The sequence below is a fragment of the Salvelinus sp. IW2-2015 genome, linkage group LG13 (assembly GCF_002910315.2).
Source record: "Salvelinus sp. IW2-2015 linkage group LG13, ASM291031v2, whole genome shotgun sequence".
NCBI classification, from domain to species: domain Eukaryota; kingdom Metazoa; phylum Chordata; class Actinopteri; order Salmoniformes; family Salmonidae; genus Salvelinus; species Salvelinus sp. IW2-2015.
The window spans coordinates 10,851,478-10,871,290 of NC_036853.1; the positions used below are offsets into that span (position 1 = coordinate 10,851,478).

General features: G+C 40.7%; 1 protein-coding gene and 1 long non-coding RNA gene across 2 annotated transcripts; one reads left to right on the forward strand and one right to left on the reverse strand.

The window, feature by feature from the left end:
- Positions 1-3,242: 3,242 nt before the first annotated feature.
- oaz1a (ornithine decarboxylase antizyme 1a) lies at positions 3,243-16,409 on the reverse strand. Its single transcript, XM_023998956.2, is given in 6 exon segments — positions 3,243-3,843; positions 3,934-4,019; positions 5,582-5,757; positions 5,859-5,945; positions 5,947-6,004; positions 16,190-16,409. Coding segments are annotated over 6 exon segments (657 nt in total). The 5' UTR covers positions 16,309-16,409; the 3' UTR covers positions 3,243-3,712.
- LOC111972392 (uncharacterized) lies at positions 15,662-19,773 on the forward strand. The gene is made up of 5 exons (XR_011480758.1): positions 15,662-15,708; positions 18,683-18,724; positions 18,815-18,949; positions 19,028-19,113; positions 19,404-19,773. It is a non-coding gene; the product is annotated as an uncharacterized lncRNA (long non-coding RNA).
- Positions 19,774-19,813: the final 40 nt, after the last annotated feature.

Consider the following 19,813-nt stretch of genomic DNA (forward strand, 5'->3'; position numbering starts at 1 on the left):
TCATGGCTACCCATGTATTTCCATGAAAATATAACATTTATTTGGAAAGTAATAAATATATAGATATTTTTAAAAGCATTCATGATTTGCGTAAATGTAATATTCTAAGTATTACCCTTGTTAAAAATATGAAATGGTATTACATTTGGTGAAGAGCACATTATGACTTGTTTAGGACTCAAAACTCAAAGTTTAGGACTTGAGACTTGACTTGATACTTGTCGGTCTTGACTTGAGACTTGACTCGGACTTGCCTGTCTTGACTTGGGACTTGAGTGCTAAGACTTAAGACTTACTAGTGACTTGTAAAACAATGACTTGGTCCCACCTCTGCTGACATTCAGTTACTTTTAGATTACTTTCCCCTTAAAAGGCATTAGAAGAAGACAACAATGTATATTACCAATTGAAGGACATCTATTTCATGATAAATCAATGTTAAAGTTTACATAGCTGGCCATATATGGATGTTACATTTTACATTATGGGTTGGTTGTGTAGGCTTCTTCTAACTCATCGCTTTCTACTACATATAATAATATGCTTAAATTATATCTGTACATTAATATATATCATTTATAAGTCCAAAATGGATGTAGCAACCACAGATGGGCCATTTAAGTTTATCAAAAGTGTGCTAGTTTGAGCATGTGTCCATTATACCTATGGACACATTTTTTTATCAGCATGAATTAGATTGAGCAATAAAAGCCACACTTTTATTCCATAGGCTGGGATCCGCACTATGCAAGAGCGAATTTTTCAATGGCTGTCCACTGGTTTTAAAAACAATGATTGATAGGCAGTTTAAACTTCTTTAATTCAACCATTATTGGGATCAAATACACATTTAGATGTGAAAAGCCATCACAACAACCACAATACGTAATACGTAGCTAAATGAGAGCGCAGCAATGTGATTCACATCAATGCGCTTTGTAGATATCAATAATAAGTGATATCCGTATCGCCGTAGACTACACCACTGCTCTCATCCTTACCTCCAAGCATTTATTCAAGTTGGATAATCTTTGGATGCCAACAGCATTCGCACCATTGGAAGACATAGTTTGGACTGTAGCCTACAAAAGCCTATTCCTGCTCTTTTCCCGCGATTAAACACATTTCATTTGGTGTCATCATACTGTAGTGGTCTCTGATTTGTCAGACTCACCCAGGTGGAACAAAATTTAATTTGCGCCTTTTTTAAATGTTGATTTGAATGTCATTGAGAAAACAGAGAAGTGTCATATTTTTCTCAAAAATAATTTCTGAATTTAAAAGTAATCCTCGAAGTAATCTAGTTTTTCACAAGTATCTGTAATCTGATTACAATATTTTTGCTGGTAACGTAAACGATTACAGTTGCCGTTTTTTGTAATCCCTTACGTGTAACGGACTCCCCGACCCTGGAGAGATTTACCAACCAGAGGCTACTTTGGAAGACTTTACAAGGGGGAAGGGTCAGGCAGAGCTTTGAAGTACTAGTCTATGAGAGGCAAGTGAGTATTCTGCTGCTAGTTGGCCTTGGTGTTGCAACACCTATTCAGCAACGCAGCCACCTGCGTGAGGGCACAGCGCTTCTTACTGGTATGGCCAAGGGGTGAAAACAAGGAGAGGAAACAGCAGGAAAGGAAAATTATAAAAAAGTACAATCAATGCCAGGCACTGTGGCATATAACGCTGGAGAAAGTGGGCACAGTGCCATATAAAGAAGGAGAAAGCCGGCAGTGGCATATAAAGGAGAAAGTGGAAGAATTGAAGAGTTCTTAGAGTACGAAAAAGCAAAGGGAGTGATTCAGACCCTATGGAGAAATTGGGGAGTCTCTAATGTGGTGTTGATCCATAACCTTACTGTTCATGCTGCTCCATCCATAGTCTCAGTTCTGAACACTGCTAGAGTACTGCCTGTACCTCCCTGACAATGCTACCTCTCAGCAGACACAGAGTTCAGATGATGCCACCTAGAACGCCCCATATCTACCATGGCTTCTCCAGCTCGTCTCTTGGCTTCAGGATAGGTGTAATGGGCTACAGATAGCAGACATAGTTTGGATCCTGCAGGCTCTGCTCTGGGGTCCACGTACTAAGGTCTTCAAGCTAAATCCCACTGGACCTTTCACTCTGCACAACTGACTGTCAGTCAAGCAGGCCCTTCTGTTGCTGAAGCTGGCAGAGATAGGGCTGATTCAGGACCAGCTCAGTTTAAATAGGTAACACTTACTGTGTCTGCAGTACCTCTCCTTTGTTGACTCCGGGACTGTGACGAGGACCACAGCACAACTAAGACTAGACCACAGTGGACTGGAAGTTGACATTACTCACAGCAATACTCATATTTCAAATATTTTAAAGTTCACTGCTTCACTGATCCTCTAATGTAAAATGTGGATGATTTTAAACCTTCATGTATCTAGAACATCTGGAATGCATAAAAGGTTAGCTTTTCTCTCCATTAAAGGGTTTTCCAAGGATATTAACCACATATCAACTCCATATCAAAAAGCCCAAATTAAAGCGAATCAAATGTACACCTACCTAATATTGAGTTGCACCACCTTTTGACCTCAGAACAGCCTCAATTTGTCGGGGCATGGACTCTACGTGTCGAAAGCGTTCCACAGGGATGCTAGCCCATGTTGACTCCAATGCTTCCCATAGTGGTCAAGTTGGCTGGATGTCCTTTGGGTGGTGGACCATTCTTGACACACACAGGAAACTGTTGAACGTGAAAAACACTGCAGCGTTGCAGTCCTTGACACACAAATCCTTCTTTAACCCGTCCCCACCCCTTCATCTACACTGATTGAAGTGAATTTAACAATTGACATCAATAAGGGGTCAAAGCTTTCACATGGATTCACCTGGTCAGTCTACATCATGGAAAGTGTAGGCCGTCATTGTAAATAAGAATTTGTTCTTAACTGACTTGCCTACTTAAAGGTAAAAAATAAATTGAAAGGTGTTGCTAATGTTCTCTATACTCAGTGTATATGCACTTAACCTTTCCTGGATCCAAGGAGCCCCATTAGCACACAGTAATGATTTTAAAATATCAACTTACAGTGCACTAGGTGAAATTCAACACCGAGACTGATGTCTATCAATTTTAAAAGATGCTGCTTTTACAACTGGTATAACCCTCTGGTCTACATATCCCAAAATTGTACTTGTTGTACAATTCTTTACATATCACTGCACTGTATCCAATCCATACAACATAACTAGAAATCAAAATCCACTTAAGGTGAGCACTTTTATTCGCGCACTTGTTACATGCAGATTTCAGTCAAGTGAATCAAAACTAAAACAAAAAAATTCATGCACATTTTTTTTTTTTTTTTAAACTAAAACATGAAAATCAACTTCAAATAGCCAGAAAAAAACAACTAGTTACATGAGTATGCAGCATGGAAATTACCATATATATTACATCCTAGCGATTATCATTGTGGTGGATGGGGGAGTGGGAAATCAGCACTACACATGGAAATTATTACAGTGGTGAGGAAACATTTTCCAGATGTGTACATTCCTGGTTTAACATTATACACTAGTGCAAATGTCATTGTAATACAGCACATCAAAGGTAATCAACAAAAACAATTTCACAGGAAACCTCAACCTTACTGAGTTTTGATAATATGCATTTTCTTTAAGTGATAGAGTGGGATGGGGAAGGGTACATAAAAGCAAACTTGTGTGTGATCAGTTATTCGTCGTCAGAGGAGTCTCGTTCGATGCTGTAAGCCATGAAGAAAGCGTCGGGACGGGTAGGGACGAGGGGATGACCTGGTCTCACAATCTCAAAGCCCAGGAAGCTGAAGGTACGCAGCAGAGATGCTGGAGCGAGAGAGAAGGGAGTGTGAGAAGACTCATAACAAAAAAAGAAAGTATAAAAGAGGCGTTGACTGGACACACACAGGGACTTACCTCTGTCGTCTCGGTTCTTATGGAAGCAGATGAAGACATGGTCAACTTGCAGCTTCTCTTCCGCAAACTCCAGCAGGAGAGCGAAACTGGAGAAGGGAAGTAAATCAATGAGCTATTAAGGCAGTGCAATAGAAACAGTCCATCTAGCAAGAAACAACCATGTAAACTGGTTTAAAGACAAGACATCATCCAGCGATAAACAATTTAAAAAAGGTTTCCTGTTGTAAAGCAATATCCCAAGTATAACTTAATACAGTAAAATACACACACTAAAATGGTAAAAATAAGGTTTTAGACAACTGCAGAAAGAGTAGGGCATTCAAATTGGACTAATGGGGATTGGTGATGTCATTGGCCTCCGCTTGCTTGAGGAACAATAGAGAAAAGAGTAAATGCCCACTATTTCATGAGGATACCTGGACCACATATCGAGATGTTCCTTTTGTTAAAGGGTCACCCGTTTTGAACGTTATATTGTTTTTGTACATCTCATTGATGTCCTATAGATTCCCGGGGTCATTTCATGTGCATCTGAGTTATTGGCGTTCAAGCAGGCAGAAATCCGGCCCGTATGATGTAGTACTGTGATGAAGTCGCTCTCATTACACTGAAAGTTAATAGGAAATGACTTATAGATTTGCGAAAACGTCTATCATACATGACAGATTTCAATACTGGCCGATGTCGTAACTCGAGAGGATGCCTTCTCTCGAATGAGCCATTGATCATATTTTTTGCGATATTCCTACCTCGAGAAAACTGTAATTTAACAGAGGGTCTAGCAAATTTTCCTATATGTCTGCCTCTTTAGTCAAGGGTGCATTGCATGGGTACGGTTACCAATCGCGTTCACGTTGTCATGCTGCATCACAAAGTTGCTAAGCTAATCGTCACACAATCCCTTCTCAAAGTGAGAGTATATGTCAAGAAACATGCCTATTTCCCACGAAAGTACGTAATGTCTCGATTCCAAAGCTATACGACGTTACAGATAGTTATCTTACATCTCTGAAAATATTTGTAATGTTGTACTTCTTGTTGACAAAATTTGTGCCAATGTTGTTGTTTTTTTAGATTGCGGGCAAGACTCCCATTCACTCCTTGAAGGAGAGCGCTCTTTGTCCCAGAATCGCCCAGAATGCACCACACGGCCCATTGACGTAGCATGGGCAAAGTTTCCCCATCTCCTCAAAAGTATATCTGTAGTTGTGAATGTTGGACTCCACTGAGGCACATCGATTTGCAGGTTGAACATGATGAGATTGTTGACTCCTAAATTGCCTAAACAAACGGCACTAACTAGCTACTTTACATGCTGATATTATCTTTGGGATTATTGTGTGTAGCTACATTTTCTAGCTAGCTACCTAGCCAGCCCATAAAGAGAGCATTGCGGGTTTTGTAGTCGACTTGAGCTGCAACAGATTCCCACAATAATTTACCACGTTGCTACCAACCTCATTATACCGCCAAAATGAAACCTTTGTTCACAAAATATTGTTCTCACATATTAGTATTAATTAACTAAAGGAATGAGTTGTTTTGGGTGGATTTTCCTTTAAGTAAATCAGGTGATAAATGAGCTGAAAAGGAGAATGTAGGAAACCAGAGGACAAAAGAGAGGTTGCATTTGCATTGGATCACTGACCTGTCTTTGCTGCCCTCAGGCAGAGCTCCAGGGGGGATCTCGATGTAGATGTTCCTCCCTTTCAGCGCCCCCCTCCAGACACAGTGCTTGCCCACTGAGCGACGGGGCTCAAAGAGCAGGAAACGCACTCTGCCGTTGATGGGTGGAGGCTCCTCAAGAACCAGCAACCGAGCATCCTGCAAGATGTCTTTTTTTTTTAGAAATGAGCAGGTACGAAGAGAGGTTTGACACAGGTAGGCATCCTAATGCCAGAGGATGTGAAGGAGCGTGGACTCACAGAGTAGAATAGCTTAGCTGAAAGATTGCGATCCCGCTGGTCATTTCCTCGCCCACCTGGGATCTTCAGGGGTGGGCGAGGGGCATCAGGAACACCACAGAGGCCCCGGACAGGGGTTACTGCAACAGCGGGAACACCGCCTCTGACTGGAGGTGTTGGAGAACACAGAAGAACAGAGCCATTATTACTAAAGGAGTCATACAACTTTTACATTGAGCAATATATAGCACCATCAGAATATATTCATACCCCTTGACTTATTCCGCACTTGGCTGTGTGACAGCCTGAATTCAAAATGGATTAAATACATTTTTCCTCACCCATCTACACAATACCCCATAATGATGAAGTGAAATCATGTTTTTATAAATGTTTCCATATTTATTGACAATAAAATAAAGAAATATAGTATTCACACCCAAGTCTGGGGCTGGGCGATATGGCCAAAATATAATAATCACTGTGTTTAAAAGAAATTGGACAGTATAGCGGTATTCTAATAATGAAAGTTCTAAATTTACTTTATAAGTGGTGCGTGACCCTAGGGTGGCAACACATACATTCTAAGTGATTTCAATGGGTCTTTCTCCATTTTGATTGAATTGAACCGTATAAAACCATAAATAGTTTTGCATTTATCCATCTCTTGTGCTCATTTGAAAAAAATTCCACACTGCCATGTAGGGCTGCATGAGTTGGGCAAACAATCTAGGCCTTATTCTTAACCAAATGTTGCAATTGCGATTTGGAGCAAAACATTTGGGTAACTGTTGGAATCATGGAAATACAATGATTATTCTAATTCTATAGTTAGAATATAATAGCGGGCACTTTGAATACAGTGTTTGACATGACAACGAAGAAAAATACCAGGGAGGAGATATTGTGACCGTGTAAGAACCAAAGTGTTGACTATGGGAATCTATAATCTTTGGCTACATTGAATGTTCTCTTAGCTGCTTCATGTAGCTAATAGAGGTCGACCGATTATGATTTTTCAATGCCGATACCGATTGGAGGACAAAAAAAGCCGATACCGATTAATAGGCCGATTAAAAAATATATATATCTCATACACACACACATTTTTGTAATAATGACAATTGCAACAATACTGAATGAACACTTTTATTTTAACTTAATATAATACATAAATAAAATAAATTTAGTCTCAAATAACATGAGAACATATGTTAAAACGAACCACCAGCTTTCATGGGTCTTCAATATTCCCAGTTAAGTTTTAGGTTGTAGTGCAGAAAGCAGAGCTTGTCTGCATGGTCCCCTGTTAGTCTGCTCCTCCGCGAAACACAGACCTTATTTGAAGTAGATCAAGACATTCTCTATGGAAGACATGAACGGTAAAATAACGAAGGAACCCCTTTCAAGTTCAGCCGCAAGTTATTACAGGAATTATAACGCGTTGACTATTTCTCTCTAAACCATATACCTTTGACAAATCCGGAAACTATCACCTCAAACAAAACGTTTATTCCGTTCCGTATTTTATCTAACGAGTGGCATCCATGAGTCTAAATATTCCTGTTACATTGCACAACCTTCAATGTTATGTCATAATTACGTAAAATTCTGGCAAATTAGTTCGCAAAGAGCCAGGCGGCCCAAACTGTTGCATATACCCTGACTCTGCGTGCAATGAACGCAAGAGAAATGACACAATTTCACCTGGTTAATATTGCCTGCTAATCTGGATTTCTTTTAGCTAAATATGCAGGTTTAAAAATATATACTTGTATATTGATTTTAAGAAAGGCATTGATGTTTATGGTTAAGTACACATTGGAGCAATGACAGTCATTGATTGATTGTTTTTTATAAGATAAGTTTAATGCTAGCTAGCAACTTACCTTGGCTTACTGCATTCGCGTAACAGGCAGTCTCCTCGTGGAGTGCAATGAGAGGCAGGTGGTTAGAGCGTTGGACTAGTTAACTGTAAGGTTGCAAGATTGAATCCCCCGAGCTGACAAGGTAAAAATCTGTCGTTCTGCCCCTGAACAAGGCAGTTAACCCACCGTTCCTAGGCCATCATTAAAAATAAGAATCTGTTCTTAACTGACTTGCCTAGTTAGATAAAGATTAAATAAAGGTGTAAAAAAAAAAAAAAAAAAATCTGCCAAATCGGTGTCCAAAAATACAGATTTCCGATTGTTATGAAAAATTGAAATCGGCCCTAATTAAATCGGCCATTCCGATTAATCGGCCGACCTCTAGTAGCTAACATACTCATGCTTCGCGTATTCCTCTTTGATTTAGAAGATACGGTTGCACATGCTGATTTAGGTCTACACCATCACTGGAATTATCAGGCTGTATAGATAGTTACGTTTGCGCTGAAGCAGTACATTTATTAGCTAGCTATTCAGCCGGCTAACTATCAATTAGCATTAGCAGCTAACAACTTAAGCTCAACTCGCTAAGAAACTAGCCGTTTGCAGATTAACAAACACAAACTAATAGTGTAGTGTAATTATATAACACTAGAGGAGCGTTGGGTCAGTAACCAAAAGGTTGCTGGATCAAATCCCTGAGATGACAAGGTAAAAATCTGTTGTTCTGCCCCCGAGCAAGGCAGTTAACCCACTGTTCCCGGGCACCGATGACGTGGATGTCGATTAAGGCAGCCCACACACCTTTCTAAAGCCAGCAAAAAAAGAAACGTCCCTTTTTCAGGACCTGGTCTTCAAAGACAATTCGTAAAAATCCAAATAACTTTACAGATTTTCATTGTAAAGTGTTTAAACACGGTTTCCCATGCTTGTTCAATGAACCATAAACAATTAACATGCACCTGTGGAACGGTCGTTAAGACACTAACAGCTTAGACTGTGGGCAATTAAGGTCACAGTTATGAAAACTTAGGTCACTAAAGAGGCCTTTCTACAGACTCTGAAGAACACCAAACGAAAGATGCCCAGGGTCCCTGCACATCTGCGTGAACGTGCCTTAGGCATACTGCAAGGAGGCATGAGATGAGGACTGCAGATGTGGCCAGGGCAATAAATTGCAATGTCCGTACTGTGAGACGCCTAAGACAGCGCTACAGGGAGACAGGACGGACAGCTGATCGTCCTCGCAGTGGCAGACCATGTCTAACAACATCTGCACAGGATCGGTAAATCCCAACATCATACCTGTGGGACAGGTACAGGAGGGCAACAACAACTGCCTGAGTTACACCAGGAACACACAATCCCTCCATCAGTGCTCAGACTGTCCGCAATAGGCTGAGAGAGGCTGGACTGAGGCCTTGTAGGCCTGTTGTAAGGCAGGTCCACACCAGACATCACCGGCAACAACTTTGCCTATGGGCTCCTCACTGACGAGCTGCGGTTTTGTCTCACCAGGGGTGATGGTCGGATTTGCGTTTATAGTCGAAGGAATGAGCATTACACCGAGGCCTGTACTCTGGAGCGGGATCGATTTGGAGGTGGAGGGTCTGTCATGGTCTGGGGGCGGTGTGTCACAGCATCATCGGACTGAGCTTGTTGTCATTGCAGGCAATCTCAACACTGCGTTACAGGGAAGACATCCTCCTCCCTCATGTGGTACCCTTCCTGCAGGCTCATCCTGACATGACCCTCCAGCATGACAATGCCATCAGCCATACTGCTCGTTCTGTGAGTGATTTCCTGCAAGACAGGAAAGTCAGTGTTCTGCCATGGCCAGCGAAGAGCCCGGATCCCAATCCCATTGAGCACATCTGGGACCTGTTGGATCGGAGGGTGAGGGCTAGAGCCATTCCCCACAGAAATGTTCGGGTTCTTGCAGGTGCCTTGGTGGAAGAGTAGGGTAACATCTCACATTAAGAACTGGCAGTCCATGAGAATCTGGTGCAGTCCATGAGGAGGAGATGAAGTGCAGTACTTAATGCAGCTGGTGGCCACACCAGATACTGACCGTTACTTTTGATTTTGATCCCCCTTTGTTTGTCTGTGGAGCTTGTTCAGTTTAGGTCTCAGTTGTTGAATCTTATGTTCATACAAATATTTACATGTTAAGTTTGCTGAAAATAAACGCAGTTGACAGTGAGAGGACATTTCTCTTTTTTTTTGCTGAGTTTAGTTGGATTAAACGCGCAAGACACATTTCAGTTGAATGCATTCAGTTGTACAACTGACTAGGTATTCCCCCTTGAATTTATATTAAGAAGCAAAGTGAAAACAGCATTGTTGTACATACTTTGTAAATTCTTCAAGCTCTGTCAAGTTGGTTGTTGATCATTGTTAGACAGCCATTGCCATAGATTTTTAATATGATTTAAGTCAACGCTGTAACGAGGCCACTCAGGAACATTCAATTATTATCTTAGTAAGCAACTCTAGTGTATATTTGGCCTTGTATTTCAGGTTATTGTCCTGCTGAAAGATGAATGTCTCCCAGTGTGCTGGAAAGCAGACAACCTGGTTTTCCTTTAGGATTTTCCCTGTGCTCTATTCAGTTTATTTTTATCCTAAAAAAAACTCCCTAGTCTTTGCCAATGACATAACATGATGCAGCCAAAATTCAGGACAAAGTTAATTTCTTTACTAAATTTTTAATTTTTTATCCCCTTTTCTCCCTAATTTTCGTGGTATCCAATTGCTAGTAATTACTATCTTGTCTCATCGCTACAACTCCCGTACGGGCTCGGGAGAGACGAAGGTCGAAAGCCGTGCGTCCTCCGAAGCACAACCCAACCAAGCCGCACTGCTTCTTAACACAGCGCGCCTCCAACCCGGAAGCCAGCCGCACCAATGTGTCGGAGGAAACACCGTGCACCTGCCCCCCTTGGTTAGCGCGCACTGCGCCCGGCCCGCCACAGGAGTCGCTGGAGCGCGATGAGACAAGGATATCCCTACCGGCCAAACCCTCCCTAACCCGGGCGACGCTAGGCCAATTGTGCGTCGCCCCACGGACCCCCCGGTCGCGGCCGGCTGCGACAGAGCCTGGGCGCGAACCCAGAGACTCTGGTGGCGCAGCTAGCACTGCGATGCAGTGCCCTAGACCACTGCGCCACCCGGGAGGACCTTTCTTTACTAAATTTGATGCAGTTTTTAGTGCCTTATTGCAAACCGGATGGATGTTATGGAATTTTCTTTCTTCTGTATAGGACCCCCAGCTGTCATTTAGCTTAGTATTGTGGTGTAAGTACAATGTTGTTGATCCTCAGTTCTATCACAGCCATTAAACTCAGTGTTCTAAAGTCACTATTGGCCCCATGGTGAAATCCCTGAACAGTTTCCTCTCTCTCCAGCAACTGAGTTAGGAAGGACACCAGTATCTTAGTAGTGACTGGGTGTAATTAATAACTTCACCATGCTCAAATGGATATTTAATGTCTTTGGGGGAAGGGGGGTGCTAAACTGACATATGGAATTGTCACGAGAATTTTCAATCCCAATGATAATAACTGACAATCAATAGCTCTGACCAATCCCCGAGATGGGTTTAATAAGAATTTGTCAAAGACTCAGCTTATGCAAAAAGATAGTACAGTTTATTCACGAGAATGCTCTGAAGTCCATTATACAAAGACATCCATTTTTATAGCTGCGCACATACTTCCACACAAACAGTAGGTATCCTACGCACATACATGCACAAACAGTAGGTGAGTTTTATCCTTCTCCATAGTTCTCACCACTGTGTATCACTACCCAGCCGACAGTTCCATTCCCCGAGATTAGGGAAACCTTGAGAAGTTCTCCCTATGCTATCATAAGTTTCTCAGAGGCCTAGCCAAGTCAGTTCAAACACAGTTTAATTGTTCTGTTTTTTTCTTCGGCACACACATACAAGTTCAAATCCTAAGCTACGCCTTGCTCAGACAGTCTGTTTTTCCACTATACAGATACATTGTTTAATCTAATTCTGACTAAAACTACACACATCAGATTATAATTTTATGATTCTAATCAATTTCATACAATTATATGGTTTCAGAGTGGAATTATTGAATCATTATCTTTCAACATATAAATTATTTTATTATTATTCAAAATTGTTTAACAAATGGTCATACAATGGATCATTTAGGTATTTGATTTTAGGACCTCTTTAGGTATCAGATAAATATTTTATTTTTTTATTGATAAAATATTGATATTGGCATTTACTACTAAAGCCCATAGAAACACATTGAATAACACATTCATAAAATGGCAAAGAGGGTCAAAAACAAAATCAACCGGTGTGTCAATCAACTCTGGGGGGTTAAGCACATTACTCCTGAATTTATTTAGGCTTAACATAACAAAATGAGTTACTTACTTATATACTTAAGACATTTCAGATTTTCATTTTACACTGAAAATATAAAAAAACGAAACAATTTCAAAGATTTCACTAAGTTCATATAAAGAAAATCAGTCAATTCATTAGGCCCTAATCTATGGCTTTCACATGACTGGGAATACAGATACGCATCTGTTGGTCACAGACACCTTTAAAAAAAGGGTGTGGATCAGAAAACCAGTCAGCATCTTGTGTGACTACCATTTGCCTCATGCAGCTTGACATCTCCTTCACAGAGTTGAACAGGCTGTTGATCGTGGAATGTTGTCCCACTCCTCTTCAATGGTTGTGTGAAGTTGCTGAATATTGGCGGGTAATGGAACACGCTGTCGTACACGTCGATCCAAAGCATCCCAAACATGCTCAATGGGTGACACGTCTGGTGAGTATAAAGGCTATGGAATAACAGGGACATTTTCAACTTCCAGGAATTGTTTACAGATCCTTGCGACATGGGGGCTGTGCATTATGCTGAAACATGGGGTGATGGCGGAGGAATGGCAAGACAATGGGGCTCTGGATCTCGTCATGTTCTCTTCATTCAAATTACCATCAATAAAATGCAATTGTATTCATGTCCGTGGTTATGCCAGCCCATACCAAAACCCCACCGCTACCATGGCGCACTCTTTTCACAATGTTGACATCAGCAAACCACTAGCCCACATGACACCATCTGCTCAGTAGTTGAAACCGGGATCCACCGGTGAAGAGCACACTTCTCCAGCATGCCAATGGCCATTGAAGGTGAGCATTTTCCCTCTAAAGTCGGTTTACGACACAGAACTGCAGTGAAGTCAACACCCTGTTGAGGACGACGAGCATGCAGGTGAGCTTCCGAGACGGTTTCTGACAGTTTGTGCAGAAATTCTTCAGTTGTGCAAACCCACAGTTTCATCAGCTGCCCGTGTGTCTGGTCCAAGAAGATCCTGTAGGTGAAGAAGCCAGACGTGGCGGTCCTGGGCTGGCCTGGTTGCACGTGGTCTGCGGTTGTGAGGCCGGTTGGACGTACTGCCAAATTCTCTAAAATGACATTGGAGGCGGCTTATGGTAGAGAAATTAACATTAAATTATCTGGCAACAGCTCTGGTGGACATTCCTGCACTCAGCATGGTAATTGCACGCTCCCTCAACTTGACATCTGTGGCATTGTGTTCTGTGACAAAACTGCACATTTTAGAGCTGCCTTTTGTCTCCAGCACAAGGTGCACCTGTGTTATGATCATGATGTTTAATCAGCTTCTTGATATGCCACACCTGTCAGGTGGATAGAAGATTATCTTTGCAAAAGAGAAATGCTCACTAAAAGGGATGTAAACAAATTTGTGCACAAATTGAGAGAAATAAGCTTTTTGTGCTTATGGAACATTTCTGGGATCTTTACATGATGCATTTATATTTTTCTTCAGTATACATTTCTAAAAAGATAATTCCACTTTGACATTATGGGGTGTTGTGTGTAGGCCAGTGACAACATTATTTAATCAATTCAAAATTCAGTGTGGAACAACATTTGGAAAAAGTAAAGGGGTGTGAATACTTTCAGAAGGCACTGTACCACATCACTTCTTACTATTAATAAATGCATTGTTATAGAATCATTTCAAAGCATGCTCATCCGTATGTGGTTTTTGTGGTAAATATAGCAAATCAATTATAGCTAGTAAAAAAAGAATCTACCTGCCACAGTGGCTAGTGGACCAAAATGTTAGTTTCAGTCCCTGGTGATGATTCAATAAACAACATAACTGCCTTCACTCAGCTTGGTTGTCAGAGATAGCTGCCATGGTGACTGATTCCCTGTTGACATATCACTGATTAAGCAGCGTGAACTGTCACAGTGGGAGTAGCCTATGGGGGAAGAGACAAGTGCCACTGTCGGCATCATTTCGGGAAACAACGTTAATGGAAAAATACTGAGAACAATTTCAGCTACCCGGGCTAAAAATGAGGGTGGCAAAAAACAGGTGGAGTTCATAACCTAATTCAAGTCTGCACTAGCGACAAAAAGTCCAACCTCTTACATCACTGAGACATATGCCAGATAACCAACTGCACTGATCAGCCATTTTGCCTAAGCCACAACAGTGTGATCTTGTCCATAATACGCCTTTCTGTTGGGGTTGCGCTAGCAGAGCTGAGAGTAGGTCTATTCTCCGAGCCCCAAACAGCCCCATTAGCGGTGGTGTTACTGTTCACAGACTCATACGCAAACGCCACTCCAGTGTTATATGTGGAGCAGACATGTGAAATCAAAGTAAAAACCATTGTCAACCTTGGAGCTCAAAATCAGAGTAACAGTGATATTAAGTATGAGAGACGTCATAGGCTCATCACTCATTTCTACGGTATATTGACTGGAATCACTTGTGGTTCTAGTGAACGAGGTTCCTTTGGAAAGAACCTGACCAGATAATTGCAAATAATACCCAACTTGCATCCTTATGTAAAATCCCTGGCCATTCACATTACACCTGTAAATTGTTCCCACAGATTCAACTGCACTGCTATTCTACACCATTCACAATATTCCTCAAAATCCCCAGACAAACCATTCATGAAGCGCCTTAACTTGACAGCTGGCTTAGTCAGGTGGGAGATGAGTCCACCACTTGCGTAACAGCCTTTACCAGTTGAATGAATCTGATGTGGAAAAATACTGCCTGGCAGAAATTAGACTACATATTTGGCCAAAGGGGAATGATTTTGGGGCAGTTATGGACACCTTGCAACCTGTACTCAAAGCACTTAAATGGTGGTGCTGGGGACTTAGTTTCAAGAGCCCTCTTCCTCTAGTAACAGACAGCTGCTCAATGCCCCACCCATGCAAAAAACCATAACAGCATTTCACACCCATTGGGCACAGACTTGATCAAAACGTGCAAATAGCGCTGTGTCCATTCTGATAGAATACTATAACCATACTACACAAGTCAACAGTAGTTGTACTTAGTGAGACTCAGACTGTCGAGGCTTATCATGACGATGTGCAACTATTGAGAATAATCAATGGAAAATACTCCATGGTGAGCCTACTTGTGTTAGTGCAAGGTCTTTAGTGTTGTCTAGGCTTTATTGGTCTATACTAGTTTTAATTACCACAGATGAGAAGGGATGTACATTCTGATAGGGTTAGTGTACACTGCTGTTCCTTAGCTGGGTTGTTTTTAGTTAAATAACCTACTTTTAGACTGCACATCCTGTACTTTGGTTTTTAGGCACAAGTACTGACTGGGAACTGAGCCAATAGGTAAGTTAATTAGTTGTCACTCATGTTACCTAGCTAACCTAGGTCGAAAGTATATTGTCGACCTAGTCAAGTCGTCAAGGGTTTTTATTGGCCAAACATATGTGAGTGCACAGATATGATATTGATACCTGCAGGTGAGATGCTACAAGTGTTGAAACGTTGCAAGCTACATATTTGCCGCAATGGCTAGTAGTAGCTAACTAACGTTGGCTAACTGGCTGTGTGACTATTGCTTAAAACGCACTGTCACTACGTTTCTAGCTACCAACGTCGACAAACGTCTTCCAGAACATTCGACGAAATAAGGTGTTACTCCAATTATCCCAACATTATTGTGAAAACATGTTGCCGTGGCTAACGTTAGTTGGATTATTAACGCATCGCAAATGATGCAATTGGCGTTAAACAGTGCATTGACAAAGCCAAAGGTAACTAGTTATAGAACGAGCTGTCTAGTTAGCATTAGCTGGTAATCTAACTACCTACCTAACGTTAACGCGTTAGCCAACGTCAGCATAATGCTAAATGACAATTTGTTCGAAATAAACCGCAACCAACTTTAATAAATTATACAGACTTCGATTAGAGTTAAATATAGTCAACTTTGAGATAAAAAGGCAGTTCAGCACAATATTGTTCCACTGACTTACATAATATCAACTGTAAAAACAGTAAACAAGTTATGCTATCTGAGTAACGTTACGTTTCAGTTAACTAGGCCTCTGTGGCTACTGACTCAATGAGTATTCATAGTCCTTCTGACAATTACTACACTATCTCAACTTACCTTTCACTCTCGGGGTTATTACCGGGCAGTTCGTTAACTGGCATTGTGGATGTGGTTTTCTCTTTTTCTCTGACAAAACAGTGGCTATTTAATATCGTCTGGAGGTTGGATTTAACCATAAGGCCAACAGCGTCCAAGACTGCAGATCCCTTTTGCTTCTCTCCTCACCAAATAATTTTTCTCGTAGGCTCAGGCTGCCAGAGCATAAAGGGAGGGCTGCTCGAGTCAGCAGTCACAAAGAAAAGGGAGTGTCCTAAAACCATGACGTTTGATGAATTCAACTTTGGAATTAAACCATAGAATTGGGAATTACAATAATTTAATAGGATCTCTATTGTCGTGACTTTACTTTCATTAATCTGGTGAGTTATTTATCTAATCAACTAGGTTTCATTATTACCCGATTAAATTAATCATGTAACAATTAACTCATTAGGATTTGGGGGACCACAAGAGCGGTTCTTTAAGGATCGTACCGTTTAAAAAACAAATTATCCCAAAATGACATACCCAAATCTAACTGCCTGTATCTCAGGATCTGAGGCAAGGATATGCATATTCTTGATACCATTTGAAAGGAAACAATTTGAAGTTTGTGGAAATGTGAAATTAATGTAGGAGAAAATAATACATTAGACCTGGTAAAAAGATAATACAAACAAAAAAACATTTGAAATGCAAGAGAAAGGCCATACTTTCAGATAGGAGTCTAGGTGTAATTTAGATTTTGGCCAACAGATGGCAGCAATGTCTGTGTGCAAAGTTTCAGACTGATCCAGTGAATAATTACATTACTGCACAATATTTTGTATTAAGTCTGCCAGGAGTTTGCCCAAATGTGCCGAATTGGTCAATGTATACATTTAAGTACATAACTATTGAGAACATACAAAAATGCTATGGTAATAAAAAATGTACATTTACAGAAATGTCATACATGATGGATCATTAGCTTATACACTAACTTTCACAAATCTAGTTGGCCAGAGCGGGGTGGGTGTGGAGCCAGACAGCAGTGGGGTCAAACTGTAGATCCCAGTTCCTACATTTGAATTAAACATTGATTGTATCAAATAAAACTGTTACATTTTATCTCTGAGACCTTCAGGATGACAAATCAGAGCAAGATTACTGAATGTAAGTACATCATTTACCTTCAGAGATGAATGTATCAAACCAGTTGCCGTGATAAGTTTTTGTTGTTGTTGAGCACTCTCCTCAAACAATAGCATGGTATTTCACTGTAATAGCTACTGTTAATTGGACACTGCAGTTAGATTAACACTAATTTATGCTTTCTGTCCATATAAGACATGTCCCGGAAAGTTGGCTGTTGTATACAACGTCATTCTAGTCACATTAGCACACGTTAGCAACAACCGTCCCGGTTTAGGGACACCCACCCCGTAGAGGTTTTAAAGAGTTACCATCTCCCCGAATTAAAAACTAAAACAAACTTACCTATCACATCCATAAACAGTCAACTTTTCGGAATGATGATTTGATACGAGGTTATGATGAGTCGTAACCTCATGCATCTGCAAAAACCTGAGCCTTACTTATGATTCAGTACTACACAAATTGGTTTAATTATTTATTTACTAGCTAATTAAATGGTAACACAGGATAGACATACACACTTAATACATTAGAAACAGGTCCCTAGCGGACTGACAACATGGCTGCTTGTACAAAAGAGATAGAGGTGGGCGGTGGGCAGAGAGACAGAGACATAATACTTTGGTACATTTAGAAACTACTCTCACAGTAATAATATACTTGGCACACGAACCACCACCCGCTTGGAGTAAGAAATCATGAATGTATTTACGTGTAAATGCCTAGGTTCTTTGTGTATTTCTGTCGGAATCAGGCCTTCTTGGAAAGAGTGTTGGGCCTTTTTGCGGCACGCTTGTAAGGCTCTGATTGGCTTGAAAATCTATGGCAAGATTAGTAAATGGCTGTCCAGCCATGGTCAACAACCAACTTGACAGAGCTTGAAGAATGTACAAGATAATGTACAAATATTGTGCAAAGCTTTAAGAGACCTACCCAGAAAGACACTCAGCTGTAATTACTGCCAATTACCGCTGTATTGGCTCAGGGGTGTGAATACTTAAGTAAACGAGATATTTCTGTATTTAATTTCCACTAAATTTGCAAACATTTCTAAAAACATGTTTTTACTTTGTCATTATGGGGTATTGTGTGTAGATGGGTGAGGAAAAACGATTTAATCCATTTTGAATTCAGGCTGTAACAACAAAATGTGGAGTATGTCAAGGGGTATGAATACTTTCGGGAAGGCACCATAACCCCAATCCTTGTTTGTGCTCAGTCCTCATTGCCTATGTGATTTTAGAGCAAATGTTCAGTTGAGTTAAAACACTCTGAAAGTAAAAGATTTAATCTATACCGTCACTGTGATGTTTAATAAGTTTACCTTTCAAATATCTTGCATTAACAAAACCCCAATATTACCTGAATTTACAGGACACAACAGATCCAGAACATCATCATCGGAGTGTCTTAGCAGTAATAAAATCCTTATTCATTACATTTCCATTTCTACATTCAGTAATAGTATATTTTGTCCCGTGTTGACCTACTACTGTCTACTTCTAGTGTCATATGAAGGTATTTTGTCCATCCAAAGTTCGAAGGAGGTTGAGAACCCATGGAAAGGCATTACTCTAAACCGTTGCATAGTGTTGGCCATCATCATTGTGCTTGTGAGCTCAGGGGTGAATGAAGTACATGGTGAGTGTTGAAACATATGATATAAAAAATATAATCAATGCACACAGACTAGCTCATGCATTATCTCTTGTGGTTTAGATGCTCTGGAAATATTTCTAGAGGAGAATGATCTTACTCAGATGTTACTTGGAGGCACAGATCCACAGCCAGATGGCACAGCTCAGGTACAGGGACTTATAGCTTACACCGAGTATACCAAACATTAGGATCACATTCCTAATATTGAGTTGCAACATGACATCAATAAGGGATCATCGCTTTGCCATGGATTCACCTGGTCAGTCTCATGGAAAGAGCTTACCTGAGCTTAGCTTAACATTAGGTGCTCCTAATGTTTTGTACACTCAGTGTATTTTCTGTGTCCTTCTCATTTGTTATTCAGTGTGTTAGTTATAAGTGCTCTGCTTTGGAACCTTATGTTGTGTGCCTGGTGTTTCCTCTTCTCGCCCTCCAGCCTCTCTGTGGGACAGCTTGCTGAGTTGGGGATCAGACCATGGAACAAATGGAAAACCAGAGAAGAGGGGGAGTCTTGAGGATCAGAAATAGAGATGTGTCTGACAAAGGGCTGTGAAGGAATGATAGAAAGAGAGCATTATGGAGAATGGTAAAGAGGCATACAACAAATAGGCTGACATTTTCAGAAAGAATAATCAAATAATGTCAGTTTGCCAGGGTGTTTATTCTATCAAAGTATATACAGTGGGGAGAACAAGTATTTGATACACTGCCGATTTTGCAGGTTTTCCTACTTACAAAGCATGTAGAGGTCTGTAATTTTTATCATAGGTACACTTCAACTGTGAGAGACGRAATCTAAAACAAAAATCCAGAAAATCACATTTGTATGATTTTTAAGTAATTAAT